The sequence below is a fragment of the Lepeophtheirus salmonis genome, chromosome 13 (assembly GCF_016086655.4).
Source record: "Lepeophtheirus salmonis chromosome 13, UVic_Lsal_1.4, whole genome shotgun sequence".
In the NCBI taxonomy this organism is placed as follows: Eukaryota; Metazoa; Arthropoda; class Copepoda; order Siphonostomatoida; family Caligidae; genus Lepeophtheirus; species Lepeophtheirus salmonis.
In genome coordinates, this window is record NC_052143.2 from 32,264,366 (window position 1) to 32,289,864 (window position 25,499).

The 25,499-nt window shown below is 30.8% G+C and overlaps 1 protein-coding gene across 1 annotated transcript in view; it reads right to left on the reverse strand.

Moving 5' to 3' along the window:
* Positions 1–13,978, reverse strand: part of LOC121127895 (probable imidazolonepropionase) — a 39,951-nt gene extending 25,973 nt beyond the window's left edge. Inside the window, exons 1-5 of the mRNA XM_040723463.2 lie at positions 13,721–13,978; positions 13,485–13,659; positions 12,250–12,385; positions 11,604–11,745; positions 8,412–8,637 (exon numbers count right to left, since the gene is read on the reverse strand). Of these exons, the coding sequence (XP_040579397.1) occupies positions 8,412–8,637; positions 11,604–11,745; positions 12,250–12,385; positions 13,485–13,659; positions 13,721–13,866 (825 nt within the window). The 5' untranslated portion in view covers positions 13,867–13,978. The remainder of the gene's footprint in view (positions 1–8,411; positions 8,638–11,603; positions 11,746–12,249; positions 12,386–13,484; positions 13,660–13,720) is intronic.
* Between the last annotated feature and the right edge of the window lie 11,521 nt (positions 13,979–25,499).

Consider the following 25,499-nt stretch of genomic DNA (forward strand, 5'->3'; position numbering starts at 1 on the left):
TCATGAAAGACAGAAGGTCAAACTCAGGATTCGATGAGGAATTTATAAGAGGTTGTCCTTTTTGGACTTGGAGCAGAGTTGATGATCGAAAACGGAGTAATTCCAAACTATATCCATACTAAAAATTATAAAGTGGGATTTATGTTCCTGCTGATTCGATTCTTGGTCCCTCCTACACAAGGAAATTTACATACAAAATGTGAGCAGACTCCAAAATATTTCCTAAGCCTGATGGAGTATTCTTAATTAGTTATGTGGCTGTTTTTATTAAAGATTCAAGACTGTAGTCCAGTCTAGTTCAGTCTTGGCCCGGTCCAAGTCAGTCCTTAAAATAATAAAGTTTGGTATTTTGTGACGTCAGTTCTTATTCTTATTTAATCAGTTCTACTGCTGACAGCTCAAAGTACTGACGATCTTACAGACGTTAAGTGTTAAAAAAAGGAGTGCTGTTTTACTCCTTAATTATTCTTCATAACACTGGACTGTAGTAGACCAAATAAATAAAAACTAAAATAGCACTCATTTTACAACTGCTACGTTTAGATATAGTTAATCAGTGAAACTCCATTTAACCTTCCAAAGGAAAATTGAAACAAAAATCAAATTTATATTTCTTTAACTATAAATTCGTTAACTTTTTTGTTTCTGACAGCCTTTTCTCCAAAAAGGACAAAAATCTAACCAATCAACGTTCAGAAAACTGAATAAAGGAAAGGAACGATAAACATTTACAGCTATCACTAAGTACATTTTGTTTTTTGTGCTTGTGAAGTAAAACCGTGTTCTAGGATATACGCACTTCATTATTTGTAAAGAATTAATTTGTTTTTTAATAAGAAAACATATTCTTGACATGCTTTTTTGTTTATTCTTTTGCTCCTTGGCATATTTAAATTAGCAAATGCTTAAATGCATTTGACAAATAAATTACATATTTAATAGTTAAAGTGTCCCCTTTGTTATTATAATAATGTTTTTAGAGCATTTATCTAACAAATATTTAAATGTATGCTATTTATGATTTTGAACTATTGTTTAACTCACACATACAAAAACAAAAAAACATAACATAGACCTTTAGCACCATGCGTATCATATTTGAAATATCTGTTTTGGAATCCTCTATTTCTTTTGGTTGACAATTTATTGACTCAAAAACTTCAATGATGATATAAAAAATATATATGTATTGTCAATGGATCAAGTAACAGAAAAATATTTAAATTTCTTAATTATAACCTTCTGGTACTGAAAATGTATTGCATGATCGAAAAAGGGCTAAAACCACGTGTTTGTCGAAAATTTATAGTGTTGGGTAGCAAATTGTGGACTATTAATTGTATGATTAATGTAGGAAGATTTAGTAATCATTTTTGACATTCTGGTTCAGCCATCTTTTATGCATAATTAATCTATAATTGACTTATATGTCATCTCGTAATCGTGAGTGAGCAAAAAGCCAAAACGTAGCACATATAAGATCTCCTGAATGCTGATATTAAGGTGGCGAGGATTATGGACATTGTGAAGTGCTACAAGAGCCTGGTTTTCAAGGTGGTCATGGCGAATAATGACGGAGAAGATCTCTACAGGAAATCAGGAATAACAGGGCATAATTTAAAGAGAGATCTGGAGTTCTTGTCCAGCTTGGAGAAGAAGATCAAGGAGGACCACACCAAATCAATTAACCGCCTTGCTAACGATTTATGCCAAGTTTGCAAAGGCCTTGCATACAAAATTTGATAAAGCGGGTTTTTTTAAGTATATCCAAAGCAAGCTGTCGAGTTCTTGTTTGCCATCCAAACCAATGCAAATCCTTTTTGTGATGTTATATGATAAAAATCATTCATTTCGTATAAACATCCGTTTGAACAGTCAGTTAATTTTGAAAACAGAACATTCAGATGAAAGTCAGTTTATTCTTTACAAATTTTATATTAATTTCAAATATATATAATCACCCCATCGTGAGAAAGTGCAACTTATACGTTAAAAACCACGTATCACATTTAAAATATTAGGCATTTTTTTAAAACACAATAAAAATGTAGTATTATCGAAAAAATGCTCAAAATATGTGTTTTTTTGGAAAAATACAATGCTTTGAGAAGTGATACATTGGAGAACCTTTTTACTTGCTATGAACAAAAGTTTTTCCAATATGGAATGGCTGTATCCTCGCTCTACACTAAGAACCCAACAGTGGAAAAAGAACTTCACTTTCTGTGCCTTGGCAATTTGAAAATTCAGAGCACCTCTACTTCCTATGTCCATCGGTGGGGCAATTAATTAAAAGAATAAAGGAGATGGTACGTTAAAAATGGAATTGAAAAATCACGAAGGCTGATTGGCTAGTGTCAAGTGTCAAGCCACGCAGCAAATTTCGCAATATAAGTCTTGATAGTAAAAATAAAGACAGTCATGTACACAGGAAGAACTTATAAAAGCTTATACCTCAAAGGATGGAGAAGATGATCTAGAGATCAATATCAATGTTGGGAATCACTTAAAAAATACAAAATGGAACAAAAATCCTGTGAGGTGCTTATATTTTAAATAAATATTTTTTTATTTAAATTATACGTTTAATATTTTTCCTTATTATAAGCTATGATATTCCCCATCACTATGTATTATGAATAGTTATAATGGTCTAAAGAAAAGTATTGTTTTATATCATTTTTCCGTCTAAAAATGGAAATATAAAAAGTAAGATGCTGAACATACATATTAAAACGCTTTTTAATTATATAAAACACTTTTAATTTTTTTTTAATCCTACTTTTCATTTGGGGATTGTTTTCAGGGTAAGAAATGACTCTGAACAATACTAGTCCCGAATTACAATAATTGCAGATATTTCAGAATTCATATAACTGAAAGAAAAACTGAGATCAGTTTTAGATTCTGCGCTCTAAGATAAATTCGTTTCTTTGGGTTTAATTAATTTGTACTTAAATGAGCGTTTCCCTTTGTTATCAAAATACTTTTCTTAGCATAATACAAGTGTACAAAACTCAAAAATCTTATTCAGTTTTAACTGTATTATTCCCTTCTTAACCAAAAGTGATAGATACTCAACATTGAAGTAATTAATCGTTGCAAAAGAACATCCATATCGATCATGAAAGGTGTTAAAGGACCAAGATAAACTGAACTATTAGTGGAAGTAGAAACAACGTCCTTTTTCTTATTGATAAAATAAAATTACCTAACATTGTTTCATGTAACATGTATTTTCAGATATAAATAATTTAGCGATCTTCGCACTATGTCTATCTTCATTGCATTAAGACCCCATTTACGAATTTTTGCGTACATATGGTTCCAAGTAACGTAATGGCGTGATCCGTCCCATATCATATCATCCCTTAATTTTTAAATATGTTCATACTTACTATTTGAAAAAGGAAAAGGCTTATCAAATAGAACATACTAGGGAGGAAGTCCAAGGCCTTTAACTTTTCAAATCTAATAAATGATTTTATAAAATGTAAGGTTTGATTCCTACATGGTTATGGTACATAATTTTGTTTTTGTTTCTTTTCAAGGGATTTGATGAACAAGTGGAAGAAGAAACTTCAATTCTTATTGCGGAGGCTGAGTTTACAAATCTAAAAACATTGTTTTTTACTGTAATTGATTTCCTCTGTTTGTTAACATTATATTTCTTCATTTCTTATCAAAAATAACAATTTTGGACTTTGTCCACCAACATTTACAGAAAAATAATAGTAAAAACTAGTTTAATAATGTACATATATGTATATAAATAAATGGAAAGAAGGTGAGGGTCAGAAAGCCTTTCGTTATTTAAATTAATTTATGTGCCAAGTTTGTCGTTTTTTTTTTACACTAAAAAGAAACAAAACTAATAAATAACAATTAAGATAATAATATGTAGGTAGAACCTGGGCCTACATTATCATTACTTTACCATATTAACCTTACATATATTAGAATAGTCATTTCAATGAGGATATATGGCTTTTTATATATTATAGACATTAGTAAAAACATTATTTTTTGTAGAAAACGTTCTCAAAACTTTAAGAAGCGTTTTAATAATCCTTGATTAATATATTAGTCGATTTTTAAGACTTATTTTTTTCGAAAATGAATGTTTCATGTCCTATTTTCTACTTTTAACGGATCAAAAAAATAAGTTCAAGCTGCAATAAATTGATGACAACTCCATTATCTTTAAATTCATGATAATAAATTTCATAATATATACTTGCCTGCAATGAATGGGCCTACACAAAAATTACATTGTCCATTTTTAAGTGTGAATGTCCTCTCCTTCTTTGCCCTGACCAACGCCTTGTAACCCCTTATGTTAGTATTTATTAAAATAAAGCTATTTATATAACGGTGTTGTTATTGTTTGTGGCTAATCCCCCCCCCACACACACACACAAAATGATGAAAGCTAGAAATACCCCTGGCGACGAAATACACTTTATTTTTTGAAACTAGGCAGTAGATTTTTAAATATAGCTTGGAGTCTACTTTAGCTGAAACAGAGACTAAATAATACAATTTATTAATTAAGAAGAGATAGAAGAGACTAATTTGGGTATTCTAAAGATCAACTTCAAGTCTCAACGTGATCCTATGAATTATAATCGTAGCCCCCATTGTAGTAGGATTCAATCCAGAGATGAACTGGAAACCGGCAAGAGTGAGTGATCACTGATCATAGATAAAGGAGTGAGGGACCTGAAGAACTTTCCCATTACTTATGTATATTTGAATTGTAAGGAGAGGAAAAGAAGAGCAAAAAGGGATGAGGATTGATGAGAAGGGGTAGGAGTAGTGATTGATGATAGTCAATAGCAGGAGGGAAAGCAATTCAAAGGATTCAATTCCTATTAGTATGGTGTCAAATACTACATTATTTATTTAGTCCAGTTCTGTCTTAGGACCGATCTTATCAGTCCTTGGGACCGATCCTTAAGACTGTCAGTCATTCGGACTGTTAATACTATAACGGATCAATAAAAGAAGAAATAAAGTTATGTGACGTCATCAAAACCCCAGCTTTATAAGGTTTCGGACTGAACAGGAACATATCAAAACTGAACTGGACAGAACTGCAGTCTTCTTTCCCAAATAACGATTATCCCAACACTCATTCCTACTCGCTATTAAAGATTAACGATGACGTAATTTATAATCCATAAACACCATAAATCATATCCGTCTCCCATCCATCACTCATCTCTAGCACCAACTGTCTAGCCCTCTCTATACAGCGCTATACAAAAACTACTAGCAAGTTTAGAAACATCAACTGTATGACGTCACTAAATCTTTTTCTTCATCAAAGAAAGGAAATTTCAAGGGATGAGTTTTGCAGTGTATTTACAGTTCACAATTATACATACGTATGTTGCCTTTCAATGCGAATACTAAATACCTCTAAAGTTTAGGCTTTCATTTGTAAAAAGATGAGTTTAAAACAAAATCTCTCCTTCCCTTCCATACAATTGGATTAGAATTTAAAATAGTATAATGATACCACTAGATATTTTCTACGCTAAGATTACAATTCCAAGCATACGAAAGGACGGACAGAGATATATTCTTTGTATAATTTATTATTAGCTTGAATACATATATAGACTTTTTGTGTGTATATATATGGGTTGTCAAATAAGATACGATCAAACTTATGACCAAAATTTCATTTACATATATATTTTGTACAGAAACTTTTTTCTTTCTGACGAAAAAATATTTTAAAATAAAGTTATACGTAATATAAAAACTAAGTAAAAAGAATAACTTCATGTGAAACAATAAAAGAATTAAAAGAACCCCACAAAAGAAAATCCACATTTGTAGCCCGTCAACAGAAAAGAAAGCTTTGCTTGATTTTTTTTCAAAATTCAGTTTTGCCTATATTTATATTCTTTGACGAATTTTTGTCAACTTTTATCATCAAATTGTTGATGTTAACCATTTTAAGTGTGCTGCGAATTGTGCTTAAATAAGCCAAAATTGAATCAGAGATTGATAGATTTTATTGGGCTAATATAAGCCTCGAAAATCCAAATGAAGCTCTAAACTATAACTAAATTTCTAGGATGTCTAATCTCATCCCACAAATTTGGACACAACGTTTATAATTGAATCAACTATGTCACTGAAATATTGCAAACATACTCACTCGTATTAGGTTGGGGGAAAAGTAATTTCGTATTTCCCGTCCTTTTTTTACAAAATATATCTTGTTCATAATTCGTCAGATCGGATCATACGATAAAGTGTTGAAAAGGTGTGAGTGTATACTCTAAACACTTTACAGATAATATTTTACTTGGATGGTTCATGCTTGAATTATCGTACCTCAAATATAAAGGTCTCAAAGAAGAAGTTTGCCATGTTTTACATTTTTACTACTAAAGGGAAAAAATGAGTCGAAAGCCACCACAAAAATTTGCAATGTATACAGGGCCAATACTCTTTCGTCTTGTGTTTCACAACAGTAGTTCCACCGAATTTTTTGATTTTTTGCAATAAATAATGTCCTCCACTGTGAACAACCCAACCGTTTGAAGCAAGGGATCAAACAGAAGCGGCCAGCATTGGTGAGTAGGATACATTATCAAGACAACGCCAGGTGACACACATCTTCAATGCCATGCCCTGATGGGAAGTTCTTATACATTTACATACAGTCCGTACCAGGTACCAATTGACTAATATCTGTTCCTGTCTATGGCCAACGAGCCTTGGGGGTACAAAATTGGCATGAATAGAGGATTGTGAAGAATGGTTGTCAGGGTTTTTTTTTGTTAGTAGGGACACAGACTTATACCAACAAGAAGGCCCTTACACAGATGTATTAATATAATTTCAAAAAATACGAAATTACTTTTTTCCAAACCTATTATTTATAAAGAAAAAAATATATTGGGATTTTTTTGTTTTCTAGAAATTTGCTCAAGATAGTTTTTATGCTGATGCACCATATATCAAGACAGGAGACATAACTTGATCATGATATTTTTAAAAGAATAATAGAACTTCCTTCCGTGATAGGAAAGGGAACTTTTTGGCAGACTCTTTGATTCATATTAATAATTAATTATGATCCATTATTTCTTTATCGATGAGAAAAGCAATAATCACATAAATCAATACTAACTAAGTAGATATATACAAATATTACTTACATCTAGTATTAGATTGGTCCTAGGAGTGCATTCCTAATCAGTCTAGTTTTTTTTTAAAACTCTTTTCAGTCTTTTTTCTAATCGGTCCGGTCTTTTTTACCGCCCATACGTCTTAAGGACCGTTAAGTCGGTCATTCACTCCTATCTTTTTTTATTCTTCACTCTTAAAAGTACTGAATGATAGCTAGAAAGGTATAATACTTTTGTATTATAAGTTCTTGTCAGACACCTCCTACTTTTAACTTCAGGTATTTTGGCACATTGAAAGAGGTTATTGTAATATTTTTTAAGCTGAAATGACATGGTTAGTAACTGCATCATTTCCGCTGTTAAGTTACTATAAAAGATTGATAGGTACCAGTCAACAGATTGACAAAACTAATCAGGACCAAAATGATTCGACTGTATTCTTTTTGTTTTTTAGACCAATCTAACACTTTGTTAGATTGTAATAAAGTTTGTATACAGGGTGGTCCTGATAAATTGGTAAACACTTTAAAAGCTTAGAACTAGATCGGATAGAACCGTATTTTTTATTTGATTGCTACAATAAATGTTATTCAATTATTTATAAGGAAATTTGCCTCTCTTGATAACCTCGGCCACACGGGGACACAAGCTTTCGCAAGCCCTATGGACCTCATAAAGGTTCAGCTTTGCTATTGTACTGGTTTGGTTTTGCAGTTGTAATTTTAATTCCTTGGATGAATGGAGTAGCCCAAGGAAGAAATTACACCTTCCAAAAGGACAGTGCACTAGACCACAAGGTCAAACGATTTCTTGGTCGCAAAATTTCCTCAGTTTCGGAACCTCGATTTTTGGCCCGTACCGGAACCCATGCAATTATGCATGAGGTCTTTACTAATTATCATTCATTTGTGAACGCTCTAAATAATTGTTCGGACCTGCCAAAGCTTCTGGCGCTGTGTGGCCAAGGTTATCAAGAAAGGAAGAGACCATTATTAATAATTGAAAGTAATTTTATGTAGCTTTTAAATTATAAAAAATATATGGGTCTACTCCATCTAGTTAGTTCGTTATAAGCCTTTGAAGATTTTACCAATTTCTATGGACCACCCAATAAATTATTAATGAACAACTGTGTACTAAAGCTCAGACCTTCATATTAGAAAATAAAATAAAAGGGGAATTTATATCTATATTATCAACACCTAAAAACTCCGAACAATGCTAGGTACTACCGCTAGTTTCCATAAAAACTCTTACCTCAGCGCCTCCGAGTGGATTAAGCTCATCTCCATGGAAATTAATATGTAAGCCAGCAGCTGTTCCAGCTTCAAGTATCCTTTTGCTTTGTGCCACATTAAAAACACCCTTTTCACAAAATACATCAATGTTTTCCACCTGTAACTTTTTTTGGAGATTTTTTTGAAGAACGGCGGGTATTTGTTTCGTAATTACATTCTCCGTTGCCTCTTCTGGAGTCATACCCCTAAAAACAAACTAATTAATACTGTATATATGTATATAAAGACTTAGCAACTATTAGTTTTTATCGTTAAAGAAAGTAACACTGTGACGCACTGTGGTATTAATTTAATTCGTTTTGTCAAGTAATCTTGTGCCTATTTCAAATAATTTGAATTCTTCACTTAATGACTAGCTTTATTTATTTAGGATACTCTGAAGCTATTTATTAAAATGACAAAACGCATCTGTTAGCTTGAAGAGATTTCCTTGGCACAAAAAACTTTTCACTTCAAAGATGTTGCTTTTGAGATATTATAAATGACGTTATTTTATGATTTTTTATTCCCTTCGTAGACTTCAATATATTAATAAGTAAATAAAAGGTTTATGTAGTTAAATAATAACTCTTGGAGCCCCTGTGCCCCCTAACGAACAAAAAAAAGGGTTTTCATAGTCAACTAACTTTTGATAAAAGTTAATCACGTGGTCATAGCATTGCTTTTCTGGTTTTTATATTCATATTTCACAAAATAATCTTTTATGCCTCTATTTTTCAATTTTTCATAAAGTAAAAGAAAAAATGCCTAAAATCATCTGGTAGATGCCCAACTATTTCATTTATATTATATTTTAGACTATTATTTAACAAATAATTATCTAATTAATCCAATTAGCATTAAAAATACTGATAATTATCCCTCTCTTTGTAAAACCTATTATCCAAATGTTTTTTCAGTTTTTTACCTTGCTTCCACAGAATAAATTATGTTTTCCAGATTTGCTTCTTTAGATAAACTGGATATGATCTCTATTATTTAAAAAAAAAAAGTGACTGCACTTAATCCCCATTAATTAGCTGCTCAGTTAGTATAAAAAAGCCTTTACAATCACACACTATGGTGGTTCATCACATATGGATAATTTACATATTAAATGTATATGTGTGTTGGGGGGGGGGGCGTTTGTCCAACGAATCACTCCCAACCCAATGAATGATTTTCACTGAAATGACTTCTGCAGGTTCTTAAGTCTCAAGAAATGGTTCTGTTAATAATTTTTATGGTCTTCAAGGCCATGTGGGTCTTTTAATAGGATTTATCTAAAAACTGATTTTTTGACAAACTAATGACTACCGGGCCGTGCAGAATTATTTACCGATTTTTGTTCAGAACGTATAGCGGACAATAATGACATTTCGAATGACTTGAGAAACAGATCTGGGCTCTGAGGGGGCCAGTAGTCCTTTGGCCAAAAGTTCATGTTGTCCTTGAGCCACTCCTGAGCTTTCTTGGAAGCGTGGGCGGGTACTCCATCTTGTTGAAAAACCTAAGGAGAGTTGCCGACTATGGATTTGATCCACAGAAGGACCTTGGACGCCAGAATCTTCACATAATCCTTCGCTGTTAATCTGTAGCCAGTGGGGAACCATACCGGCTTCATGGCCATCCCGTCGGAGGCCACGAGACCCAACATCATCACCAAAGCAGGGTGCTTTGTTGTTGCCACATAGCAGTGCTTATCTTGCACATCTCCAAAGCTCACAACACGGTCATTTTGCCTGTTGAAAACAGGATCGACCGTAAAAGTTTTCTCATCTGGAAAAATGATGATGCGTTCAGATGAGCTCTTGATATCATTTAAGATTTTCTTGGCACGCTCAAGTCTGACTTCTCGCTGACGTTCAGTTAGCAGAGGGCGTTCAGTACGCCTCAGGGACTTTCCTCCAGCCCTTTTCAATGCCCTTGAAACAGTTGATCTCGACGTTCCCATCTTTCTGGCCATGTCGGCAATAGACCTGTTGGGAGTCCTCTTGAACACTCCCTTTACTTGCCTTGTAGAGACAGTAGGCTTCCTACCAGCCCCAGGGGAATGCTTGAGATCACCCCCAGCCTCCAAGCGCTTGGAAACGTTGTAAATTGTCTTCAACGAGGCCCCAACCTGTTCCTTAATGTTGTTATGAGGATCTTCCGCTCGGAGGAGGGCTGCAATTTCGATCCTCTTTGTTTCCTGATAGGACATGGTCTCACGTGTGGCTGTTGTTACGCTCTCACAGGAAGGATTTTTGTTTATTTTAACGGTAAAAATACGAAACAATCAGATTGGTTGCCACAAAACCTCTTAAAAAGTATATTTACATCATCGGTAAATAATTTTGCACGGCCCGGTATTTCATCTAAAACAAAAAAATTAAGCACGTACAATTTGAAGAATGGTTCTCACAGCATATTGGTATGTATCTATGCAACACTTTTTTTAAAGGAGATTATGAGGTTTAGAGAATAAAAAAAGAAGAGAAAATAAGCAAAAGGATTTTTGACAATAATATGAAAGATGAGCGAACGATAATTCAAATTGAATATTTTTTCTTTACTAAACCTTATAATCTCCTTTATAAAAGCAAAACCATTTCAAGATTAATTTTAATTTCTTAATGTTCCGGGCAACGCTGGACAAACCGGTGCCAAGAAACATACCAAAACCAACATGCAGCGAGAATAGTTCTTAAAAATTTTACGGTCTTTATTTTTTGTTTTATATTAAACAGAAGAACTCTAAATTAATTTTTGTTTCTTAATGTACCGGGCAACACTCGGAAAATCTACTCTAGTAGGTTATAAAAACAGAGGGCAATACTAATATCAATAAATCTACTCCTGACAAAAAAAAATACATAACAAATTTTTATACTTGGGAAATAATGTTTTGATATCTATGCAAAATACTTGTGGGAAACAAACTAGTGGGCATACCTATACATAGATATGCTGTACAACTCGTATATCAAGTCACCTCTATACTTCTTTTTTTTTAAATGATAGGTTGTTACCATGAGTCAAATGATTAATATCAACATAAAATGATGGTAACGTAAAAAAGATATATAGATAGTCGCCATTTTTGACAATAGTTAAAATATCATTTCAGACCTTTTTTATTTATATTTTTCCCCTATAGATCTTTAGATATGCATATTGAAAGAAAACTCACTTAGGAACTGAATGTGCACCACAAAAGGTGGAAGAGATCTCTATCGGTACGAACTTCCTACCATTTTCTATAACTCGTAGCATTTTCATTTCTGTTTCCAAATTGAGGCCATAGCCTGATTTACATTCCACAGTGGTTGTACCTTAAAAAAAAGTTTATTTTGTAGTTTAATCATAAGTATTTTGTGTTTTTATTTTTTTAAATTCTGAAGGGGAGTGAAAAATTTTGTAGATTTTATATAACAACAAAAAATAGTGATCATTAAGGAAAAAAAAGAGGGTTATTTAAGTAATATAATTATAAGATGAACTCTTCATTAATCACTTGGGTTTTATTTCTTTGTTCCTTTAGAAATTTTAATAGTAACAATTTCAATCATGTTCAATGTGTATATAAGAATATTCCTCATACTTAAAGGGATTACTTTTGAAATTCTTAATCTACATGAATAAATGTGAGGATCATTAATCTAACTGAGACATTTTAAGACGTAGTTTTCTTGAATCTAGCAAAAAACTAGGCTCAGTTTAATTATATGATATCAGGAATTTAGATAAAATATTCATTCTAAATACGTACCTTTAATGAAGATACAAAAGTTGAAATACAGTTTTTAAAAACTTGAAAAGTAACAACAAAGATATACCTGACTTTATCATTCGATTCAATCTCTGACAAAATGAAGTAGTCAACTCTTCTTCTGAGGCCTTTCGAGTGTGTTCTACAGTGAAATTAATTCCACCTCCAGCTTCATGTACCTCCATGTAAGATGCTCCTGCTAGCTAATGTTCAAAAATAATTTATTAATGAATAATTAAGTTTCAATTAAACATAGCAGACAAATAATTGGGTTGCACTTCCTTTCATTTGACATATTTGTTAAATATTTAAAAAAAATTATAACAAATAATCTTGCAAAAGAGTTTTAAATTGTTGATAGATGTGTTGAAGGAAGTTTGTATCTTTATATATCTTTGAGATATTTAAAAATGGCTGTTGCAAAAGTATGAATTTCAATAAGCAAAGTGAGACAAAATAACCTCATTTTTATTATGCATGACAATTAAGTTGTAGAAGGATTAACCAGATGAACATGGTTTTATTTTAAAGGCAAGATTCTAAAGTTTTCTTGGAATTACAATCAGTTGTTATCATTGGAATGAGTAGCAAAAAATAAGAATATAATTATTGCCAAAAAATGGATGTAAATAAAGTATGTTATAAAATTAAACTATTTGAAATTAGATTTTACACTTTTATTGATATATTTTATGAAAATTAGTTAATATCTTCCATTTCTAATTTATAAAAAAAATTCAATTTATTTTTGAAATTTTATATTTGCAAAATTATTTCAACAACAAATATGTAACTACACGAAAAAGATCTAACAGATACTATTAGATCAAGTATTATGTTAGTTCTTCAAAATGGTGCATTTTGTTCAAATCGGATAATTAGAATCGAAATTATTACGGAAAGTCAACATGTTTTAGATCTTTGCAGAATCGCCAATAATTCATTATTTAATTAAATTATCATCCACAATTATAAAATAAGATATGTTTCCACTATAATACATCTATTCTTTATCAAATAATTATTCATCTAAAACCTCTTAATGAAAAATTATTGGCAGAAACCAAAAAAATCTGGCGTAGTAAAATACTGAAGGTCTACTTATTCAGTGTATGGACATTAGTGGAGGTGATCTATCTTAAAAAACAAAATTTCAAATATGTACTATTATTACAAAACAAAAGAAATACTTTTTGGATTTTATAAACTTGTTTAATTACCTTTATGAAAAAGGAAGTTATGTTGTAGTTAAATTTGGCTTGAGCATTAGATAAAAATGTATAAATATATATTTACGAGTACCTTCATTGCAAACTCATGTACCCGATCTCCTGCCCACACGGGATGAGTATGCCCATCAATGAGCCCAGGGACAACAGATTTCCCAGGAATTGACAAAACCTTCTCAAAGATAGATTCATCAGGATACAAGGAACGAATATCAGAGTCTCGGCCAATCCTTTCAATTTTCCCAGACCTGTGAAAGATGATATTTTAAATTATGTACCTAACATATCATATTCATTTGGACTCCTTACTCATCCACAACGATTGAGAACCCATCTACATCTTTTGATTTCTTCAAAACACAAACATTTTTCATATCACTTTTTGTTAGAAATAGTTGTCCCTTGTCCGTGATTTGTAGAACTTCCTCAGCATTTGTAATCAAAAGTTTTTTCATTTTGATGAAACAATATTGACAGAAGAAAAGTTCTTTTCACTAACTGAGAATATCCTAGAATGGAGTTCAGGTTATTTCATGCGTGACATACTCTCATAGTAAAACGATAGATAAGAAAAAAATCCTGTTTTTTGAAGGCGGGTATTTTCGACATTCCTGAAGGTGGATACGGCATAAATTATGCCGCATAATATAGTATTCACAAATAGGGGATGAAATTTGATGAGTTAACATGTCATTGCAACAAATATCAATCCTTTCGTAATCAATTCATAATATATTACAAAATATTGAAACAAATAAAATGAAACTATATTATCAATTTTCATTTTTATGGGTTAATAATTAACAATAAAAAAGTTACTATTGAACCTATCTTGAATATGCATTTTAATTACGATCAGTTTCAAGGAATTATGTAAGCATATTTAATATATCCCGTACAGAGTGCGACAAGGAAATTTTCCGCGTCATTAAATTTATTTATTTTTGCGTGAATTAAGGTTGTAGGTAAGGGTGATAATTTTGGTAAGAATAGAAAAGTGTGCGATGAGAAATAAATAAATACGCACGGCATCATTGATTAAATAATATACATATTCTTCTATCAATCAAGAACGTTATCATTCCCGCCTTTATTATTCAATAGTAATATAATATTAGATGCTGATAGTTGATAGAGAACGGAATAAAATGCCAAAAATAACGTTGCCTTCTATCTGGATTTATGAAAATGGAGGCCCAGGAATTTGGAAAATACTTACTGGATGATAAACAGATGGCTTGTCGGATTTGTCGATATAAATGTGCATTTAGTCCCCTGTCTAGAATTACACGCCACTCATTATCCTCATCTCATATCAAGAGCATGGATATTCATCTAAAAAATCAAGTTAATGATAAATACATCAAGTCAGACTTTAACTCTGATCTCACAAAGATGATTATTGCATGTATATACCCTTATCCATTGCTAATTATCTATGTTCAAAAAATTTATGGAGAAATACACGTGTAAACTTATCCCTTCCCAAGGAACCATAATTAAATTAATGGAGAATGTTGGTACTGATGTCATTTATAGAAATACATATAAAAATGTTTTGAGTCATCCACGCCAAATGACCATCAAGTTATCAGTAAAAAGTATAAAATATTTACTAATTTCGAAATGGAACTCTGAATTTTGTACTATCTAACAGTAAGTATTCAATTTTTTTTAAATCTAGCCAGTAAATATGATTCTATTTTAGCTAAACATATCAAGAATTATGATGCACAACTCATTAAATGGCAAAAACAACTGCTTAAATGGCCACAAAAATGGGGGTAGGGCATTCAGATAGTTCGCAACTAGTTTGTCTGACACTAGTTTCTTCACTTAAAGACTTGGTTATGATCATTAGATTTTCCAATATTACATAGTCAATCAATATTACTTTTTTATCAGTTAAGGCTTAGCTATGGTTGATAGGCTCCAAGAAATGGTGTTCAGAAAACTCATAAAAGACAAAAACAACTGCTTAAATGGTCACAACAACGGGGGTAGTTGCATTGGGTGTAGCATTATAATTAGGAATGGTGTATATCCTTCATGATAATATTATGTTGTTATATAAGCATAAATAAAGGGGGAAATCTTTTTTTGATGCTTTTAATAAGGAGTAATATCGCCGGACATTACTACATAATTAGCTTTTGCTCTAAATCTTTAAGATGGATCTATTTCTAATATTTTTTTTATTAGTATATTTCTTGTCTAATTTTATGATTTGGACATTTACTTTATTATTAATAATTAGTTAGATCTCATCGGTAGAGATATATTTACCCTGTCCACAATTGTATATAGCAATTTCTTCATGAAGAAGAGGGGTGATGATATTTTTGATTAAACTCCACGTCTCGCTTGTGTTTTGCAACCTAAAGTTATGACATATTTAACTGGATTCCGATGTCAGAACAAGAAAATATTAATTGGATCAATCTATTATTCCAATATTCCGTATATATAATTTATTGTTATTAGTTATATGATTCCAATTGCTTAATTATGTATATTTAATCTAAATGTATGATGGTATATTTTTTAGTATGTAGATTATATTTAATTAAAGCCTTCTTTTTTAAACTTGGAACTTCAAATATATTTCGAAATACTCTACTTTGTCGTTTCATTATCTATTATTCTGAGAATAAGGTTAATAATGAATTACAATTTCATGGAGTGTGACATTTCAAATCTACTGTAACGGATAAAAAACGTCTAAGTCAATTATACGTAGTATATCTTCATTAAACATTTTGCTAATAAATACTTTCGTTGTACCCTCAAAAATCATAATACAGCAGGCAGATGACAATCACATCAGTATTTTAAACAATGATACCCCCCGAGCATCCTCTGAAGATATACAGGCACCTTTAGGACAAAACATCCGGTCAAAACAATGTGCTTGGGAGTCATAGCCTCTGATGAGAAGAAAATGGATCCCTTCTTCTTCAAGTCCAGTGAGAAAATCGGAACTGAGGCCCACTATAAGGTCCTGAGGCGGAAAATTTCTGGCTGAAGAGTAACTATTCTGAGAACAACTATGTGTGGACCTCAAACGGTGCTCCCAGCCTTGAAGACGCAGAACTTCTACATGGATTACTTTGCTGACTTTAGGCACAAGACCTTCAGGCCCGTCTCCGGCCCTGATCTCAATCTCCTCGGCTTCAGTGTGTGGAACGTCTTAGAGAGCAGGGTTGGGAAGACATCACACAGAAATGTGCAAGAGCTGAAGGCCAGCATCAAGAAGCAATGGGCCAATATGTCCTCCGATTATATTGTGGCAAACTGCCCCTCCGACCTCATGTGGAGGCTCTGATAGAGCCTGGAGGTGGCCATATTAAATCATATTTGCCAAAATTGATTACTAAAAGTTTTGCCGATAACATTTTTCATTATACTATTCTAATAAAAAGGTTTTGGTTTGTCTTCTTGATCGCGAAAAATTTCCCTGTGGTACTCTGTATATAATATAATAGGTGAAGTATTAAGTTCTGAGCGGTTTTTTTCACTTGATTTCGACAAATGAAATTAAAATAGTTAGGATAATATATAATGGATATATTACGGATATTACTTATTAGCACATCGTCCATTTGATTAAATCACTTTCGTGTGTGTTTATTATTTAATTTATTGAAAGTACTAGAACGGTAAAATATTCGAACTACATGCTACTGTGTTCTGTTCATATATATAATACTCAATAATGAATATACTTAATGAATAAATAAAAATATTTTCTGGAAAAGAACACTAATTAATTTACTTATATGACATATTTATTATAAGAACAATGACAATCGGGCAATTTATCATACAATCATTTTTAATTGAATTAAAATATGCAATCCCATATATCAATATACTATTTATTAAATATTATGTTTCGGCAAAATATCCCAAATAATCCTTTGGCAAAATATCTGTCCGGCAGATTGACATTCGGCAAAGTTTACATTCGGCAAATTACCCGTTCGGTAAATTGTCCTTCGGAGAAATGTTTTCGCCCAATTGTCCTAGAACCAGTCCAGCATTATGGATGGATTTACGTTCTACAGGAGGGGAAACGCAATGCCCATTATGGTATTCGCCGGAAAGGATAGCAAAATCATTGCAGACATGTTGAAAGTTACTGAATAGTTTGTCCGTGTAGTGAAACCTCAGCTGATTAAGTCAAACTATGACTTAAAAAGTGTGGTTGATAGAAAGGAACATTCCAGAATGTTTGACCTGAAGCAAAACGATAAATTCATGGACAAGCTCTACTAGATGATGGAAAACACACCCGGGTAGTCCATATAAATGAGGCCATCAGGTACAAGTCATACAACATGTAACACAAGATACAAGATACTTGCAAATATTGATTGCTGACAACTTATTTGTCTTCACCTCCCCTGATGTTTGACCTCCTAACTCGCCCGACTGTGATTCTATGAACTTATTTGTGTTGGGTATTGTAGAAAAAATATCAATGGGACTATCTATAAGAGCAAGGACGATCTTATCAACAAGATCAAGACCGTTATTAGTCATCTTACCAAGGATGTCGACCAAGGCAGTCTCGCGGTTTAAACACCATATCAAGACTGTGATCAATGCCAAGGAAAGCTTCATTGATTATAATGATTCTACTTATATCTCTGTACAACCTCAAAAACCTGTTTTTAATAAAATCCTTTTTGACAAAGTTATGATGTTTTTAATACAGTTAGTTTCTGCGACTCAAATAGCCTTTGCACCCTATATATGAGGTATTAAATAAGATAATAATTTTTTATTAAAGAATATGAGTATGATTTTTGGAAAAAATGTCAGCAGAAAAAATGGCAAGAAAAAAAAAAGGAAAAGTGTCTAAATGGAAAAAATGGCAAGATTCTTTTAAACTGATACAATATCTATCACCAATATAATATATAATAAGAGAAAAGAACAATAAACAAACACGCCAGCGGTTCCAATAAAAGGAGTGCCAATTACTAAATTCTCCGTTATTAATTACAATATCATTATACATGATTTATTATTCATATTGGACAAGACTCTTGGATTGACGGACAACCACTTGTAAAATACTATGCAAGAGCAGCGATTTCCAATACGTTTTGATCCAGGATATGTCAGAAGAAGAGTTGGTTGGCTATGGAGCGACAAACTACTGACAGTATTAGGGCAGATAGTCAAAGGTCGAGTCGTTGGAGAATGCGAGGAAAACTGTAAAGCTCAGTACAGTTGGAGCAATCTGAAATTGCAATGGAACGAGGGTCTTTGTCTCTTCATAAACCTTCTTTCTTGCCCAAAGAGAACGAAACAGGCTGCATTACGTAGTTATCTAAAGGACTCGAATTCTCGAAGTTGTTTATCTAGGACTGTGAATTCATACTTCCAATGTAACAAGCCAAGTATGAGAACCATAAAAAGTGACTTATAGGCTCTTCCAACGAATTTTTAAGTGTATTTTTCTAGTATGATACAATGACATTTGAATATGTAACTACGTTTGTCATAAATAATAATGTTATTCGGTCATATTTATCAAAGAATATGAATATTATAACCCTATATATTTATTCATTTCAATTTAGAATGAGAATCCAGCTCCAACTTCATTAACTTGTAAAAAAAATATTAATGTAACTTCCTTTGTCAATGGTTAATTCAATCAATTAATTTATTTATTGAATAAATGTGAATACATATTTTATGACCACAGAAACGGCTCTAAAAAAATTTATTCGACACTTATGTAATGATCTAATTTGGTTAATTTAGGTACGTATAGTTAGATCCAACTCTATGGGAAGGTTTCAGGCCCTCAAAGATTTCAGGTGTCTTATATTTCTCTTAACTATATTGTATTTTTAAAAGTTTGGCATTTGTTAAACTGTTGTGTCTATTTAACTCTGGTATACCTTTCAATTACAGAGAAATACAATTTTTTTTATTTCTTTTGATCATGGTGAGAATCAGTCCACTTCTTTTGATCATAAATACTCTAGTATTTTTTTAAAGGCCCTTAAAAAGTTAGTTTTATGAATAAAATATATTTAATCAAATTAGTAATTTCAATCGTTATTTTCGGCTTATGCATGTTTAAAAAATGCGTAACTTTCAAGTAATTGAAATCTTATTCAATGCGAAAAAATCAATTAAAAAATCATAAAAGTTACATCTATAAATTTGTGATGAAATAAATATATGTTTAATTATAATTATGACAGCATGAATAGGATATATTAGTTATTATTTTAATGTTGAAACATATCAAACATAATACACACAAACAATTGGATAAATGAAGTGAAACATTTTTAATTTAGAAGTGTTTTTCATATGCTTAGATCATTCTTCATTAATTAAAGACAGAAACACTTCCATGTTCTCTAAGAGTTAGAACAAAAATAGTTTATCCTCAACAGGAGATGCTTGAATTTCAATTTCTACGAGAGTGATGGCAGATTGAAACTTTATCTGAAGAAAACACCAAGCTAAGCCTCAAAAGAGAAGAATTGACTCCTTCCTTGGTTGGGGAATCTTGTCCAATATGAATAGTCCATCATGTCTAATAATATTGTAATTAATAACGGAGAATGAAGGAATTAGCACACCCTCCATTGGAACCGCTGTCGTGTTTGTTTATTGTTCTTTTCTCTTATTATATATTATATTGGTGATAGATATTTTATCAGTTTAAAATAATCTTACCATTTTTTCCATTTAGACACTTTTCCTTTATTTTTTATCTTGCTATTTGTCCTTGACATTTTTTCCGTTACCATTTTTTCCTCACACCGCGAAAATAGCCCCGTTCTACTCTAAAGAATGTTAAATCTTGAGCACAAGTATGCAATAAACATGCTGTTTCTTAATACAAAATTATAAGTTACTCAAGCAATTTCATGCAAAAATTATAATAATTGTTTATTATTATTCTACCCAAGATTAATTTTGTGATTATTTTCCAGTAGCCGAAAAAATCACACACAAATAATCATGTTTTATCACAGTAAGTAATGGCATTTGCCATTATAATATTTTAACTCATATTTGTTGATTTCCTCTGGAAATATTTATTGGACTACTTTAACAGTTTATAAATCTCAAATGTGGACAAAAAAAAATATTTTTGAAAGAAATCAAGAATTTTATAATAATTACGCTAAATAAGTACAAGAAAAATATATTACATATTTATTGTATCTACTAGATACTATCTATTATAGTAATTTGATAGCTGTGATAAGTTAATTGTATAGTATTCCATTCCATAAAGGAGTTTATATAACATTATACAAAAGTTGAAAAAATAAATCATTGAAAAAAAAATGATGAACTTTGATTTGTTTTCGAAAAAAAAACTCCTTAAAATGGACAACACAATGATAAGATACACCCCTTCCAAACAAATTATTTTGTTACTTTACTCCATACAATTTAGTTCGCAAGCAGGCTTAAAAAATGTTTCTGAGTTGTTATAATTTAAAAATATGTACTTTAAACTGTTTTAAAAGACTATTACAATTGTGTTTGTAAAAGAGGGCATTATATATCTTAGAATTTGAAATAAAATAAAATTTCTGAGATATTAGTATAGGCATTGGGATAAGTTAATTATGTAGGTATTGTTGATATTAAGACGACACTTTATAGGTATGTAACAAAATCCTGATTTATGGTACGAAAAAAAACTTCCAGGAGGCATGCACGGAAGTCTAGAAGTGTTTTGGGGATTCCCATAGATGTGCTAGATTTTCATTACTCAAATGGGGAAAATTATTTATATTTAATGTAAATAATTTTGGTTTTTCACCTAGTGTAAAAAAAATCCAATAATATATTTAATTGCACCATTCAATGGAATATAAGTAATCTCAATATAGCCTTTAAAAACACAAAAATGTGTAATGGATCAAATAAAAAACTAATGGACGTTAACTCATACATTTATGTAGTATTTTGTAAGATTTCTTATCAATTTGTATATGCTAAGTGCATATATTTTAATGCGACATTAGCACCTTCAATCTTTATTACTGTGCAATATAAAAGTACTTCGTCTTTTATTTTCAATTGCTGGTATATAAAAGTAACTAATTGGGCACAATACTATACTCTGTAGTTCCTGAAAATTTCATTAAATTCTCTTCATTTTTAAGAAAGTTGTGTTGTTTTATTGACGTATTATATAAGATCTCAGATTTTGGTGTAGGTTATAACATAAACAGCTGGAAAAAAAAGGATGAAATTCCGATGATAAATTGGTCATAGCTTCCTTAATATTGAAGATAGATACATGAGTTTGATATCAACTATTTTTTTTATATTATTTATTAGTTATAAGAGGTTTAAAAGAACACACCTTGGCTTTAGAGTTTATAAAACATTCATATTCATTTAATTGTTAACAGAATATTGAAATTTAAAACATAGTAAATGCTTTGACCCAGGTTCAATAATTGTTATGTTTTATTTTAAACTGAATCCTCAAGTACTTTTTTTTATGGGGCAGCTGGAGTAACTTAATTCCCAACAAATATTAAAATCTATATATGCTGCAAAGCGAAAAGCTTACCACAATCCACAAAACAGATTTTCAATACTAAGAAACAAGAAAAAAAAGATTCTCGAAATATATAAATTTTTATGTTTAAGTCAATGGTACTTAATAAGAAAAGCAAAAAGCATAATTAAGATAAAAATAACCGAGGAACAATGAATGATAAAATAATTTTATAAGCAAAAGAGTATTTTGTTAACTGAATAACCAATCCATCCCTTCTATAACGTCGATACATAGTATCATAAAGTAGATTATGTCTGTAGGTTGGAGTCTTTCTTACTGTTTTTCCCCATAAAGACTTTTTGTAATAAGGACGTTATCCTTGCTTTCCTCCAACGCACAATAGTAACCTAAAAATCTATCAGTTGCTGCTCCAAATTTCTCAAGCAGGTCATTTGAGATCCGCTCTTAAGACTCCCTTAAAATACCAAATTTCAAGTACTTTTACATTATATCTCAAACAACCCTTGTAATTACACAGGGGATATATTGAAGATTGAAATTTATAACATAGGCAAAAAAAAAAAAATACTTCCTGAACTTATTTAGGTTCCTTACCAATTTACTGTAGAATTTGCCACATTAGTTATAAGTTATTTAATATTTGATGTAGCCCGTGGTTAACTTTATTGTATTATGCAACCTTTCCTCTAAAAATAAACAGTAGAAGGACCCAAAATGAGCTGGTAGTCATCCAAATAAGACAATCACAGTACTGTACTATAATTTTTTTTTTTAAGTTAACTAAAATTTGTTTTTGATGATAAATAGGTCAGAAAATAACTTTTCAAATAAATATTCTAAATGAATAATATTTAAACTCAATCATTTATCTATTAAAATCATTTTTTTTTTACTATTCATGTACTAATTCGTAAATTGGCCGATTTTTTTTAATCTTCTAAAATTCACACTTGCATTTTTGAATCTAAGTTTTGATTTAGGTACTTTACTTTTATTCTTGTCCTGGTTTTCGCAATAGAGACAATCAACTTCTTAGATCAACTAGGATTGTCATGGAGAAGCTTCATAAAAAAAAAAAATATATATATATATATTAACCATATTTGGGTATTGTAGAAAGAGTTATAAAAATGATAACTGGCTATACGAACATAATAAATAAAAACCCTAAGCAAAGAGTATCTCCTTCAACGTTGAATATAATAAGCAATGAATTGATTGTTTGAAAAAGAATGTATTCATTTTATTCAATGGATAATAAAACTAATGACTTTTTTGTGATTTTTACGTTTTTTTTGTTTTGGTTTTTTATAGAACTCTAAGAAAATATACAAGAAATATATCATTATGATTTTCAAATTGATACTAGAAAAATTCTTTAAAAATAAGAAGTTGAGTTAAGTATGTAGGCTTTCGAAGATATTTGTATATTTTCCGCAAAAAATGGCTAACTATAAGAGAAAATAACAATGATAGATGGGAGTATACAAATTTAGTAGTGCGGTCGGTGCACCTAGATGATTATCTTTACCTTCATTCTTCTGGGAGATCTGAATACTTAGATAAAAAAATATATAACAAGTATTATTCAAAAACACTTTTTTTTAGTTTAATGTCTTTTTTGCCATTCAATGTGTGTTTTATCCATACTTTTTGTCAAATAAAAAAAAAAAACTACGCAAAATTATCAAAAAAAACATTTTGGAAAGACTTGAAGGCCCATGAAGCAGGGTATAGGACAAACTTATATCCCTAAAATAAGAAATATATAGATAAAAAGGGAGAAGGAAATAGAGGTTTCAGTCAAAAATAGCTTCTTCATGGCTTCGGAGGGCCAAAAAATATCATAGGAGAATACTTGATTATTAGAAACGCCTATTTTCTAAATTTACGCCTGATTTGTTCTCCTATCTTGTATTCAACAAGATAATAAGTACATATAGCATAATATATCACAGCGTTTTCTCACTGGCACAGAAATTTAATATATGCATACTTTGTTATCAGCTGACGATATATCTGATCTTTCCAAGTACACAGTGTACTGAAAGTTAAACTATAACTAAATAAAGGAATTCATTTTATGAACTACGAATAAAAAAATAAATTATTTTGGTACTTCAGCTTATTGAAATGGCCAATAAACAACTATCTTTATATCTCCATGAATCCATTAAATTGAATTTATTCAATTTAAAAACGATTAGACATGTTTGAACTCATAGAAAGTTGTTACTACAAAAAAAATATTATACTGGTTATAATATTGAATTACTACGAGCACTCTCCCATTTGATAGTACTTAGGCAAGGTTTATTGACGAAGGGTTATGATTCTTTTGTGGGAACAGTATAGAGACATCCAACCCCCTTCTATTTGACTGTAAAACAATGATTAATATTGGGGACCACTTAACCTGAGCAATTTAAAAAAAAATCAACTTGATTTTAAGACCAAATGATTTCTGTTTTATTTATATTGGCCATAAATTATGTCTTTACAAAAACTTAGCATATACTATATAAATTAAGAGCTACACGAACCCCTTTCTTCTTGTTTGTTTGTTCCTATATTTAAAATGATTTAAGTTTGTATTGAATAGAGTATAAGTATGGTGAAATATAGTTGTACTGTTGTACGAAAAAAAATACTTTTACGCCTGAATGAATCCATAAAATTGTATTCATTCAATTTAAAAACGATTTGACAAAATTTAAATTCATAAAAAGTTGCTACTACAAATAAAATTTCCAGGCTATTTCAATGCGGAATAAAAGAACAGAGCTCAACATTCTCAAATAGGTTTTTTGTGATTAGAAAAATATATAAATATGGAATATAAAGTTGTCATGTAAAAACAAATATTTATCAAATTTTTTATTAATAGCAGTGTTATATAGAGAGTAAACATAAACTTCCATATTCACATAAAAATGTAAAAAGTTCAAAGAAGAACCATTTTTAAGTTAAATAAAAACTTTTATTCGATTCACAAAATTAATTTTTTTTATTTATCAGAAATACTCTAATGATTTTTATTAGACATATTATAAAAATGATATATCTACTTCACTCTTACTCTTCTTGCCGAGCCACATACCTCAAATACATAACATACGTTCAACTATTGTAAGGATTGTATTTAAATAACATTAAAAATAAGATAAAATACTAAAACTAAGATAGAGAGGTTGCAATGAGATAAATTATAGCAATGTTCCGTAGCTTTTATTGTTAGTATAGCGAGTCCCTGCTCATCGTGGTTTTTGGGAAAAAGAAAAATCTGAGTTATATGAAATCTGCGTTGCATGGGAAATCATGTTGGTACTAAAACCCGTAAAATGACCAGAATTATTTTTATAAGCTCACTTAACATTATTTTTCCCTTATTTTTTTAGTTTGGTTAGGTCAGTAATAATATTTACTCATCATAAATTATTTAAAATAATGAATGCCAAAACAAGATATTGTTTATATCATTTTAAGATTTAATCCTAATCGGGTATTTACTTAATTTTAACCAGAGACACAAAGAGATTTTGCCACATGAATCAT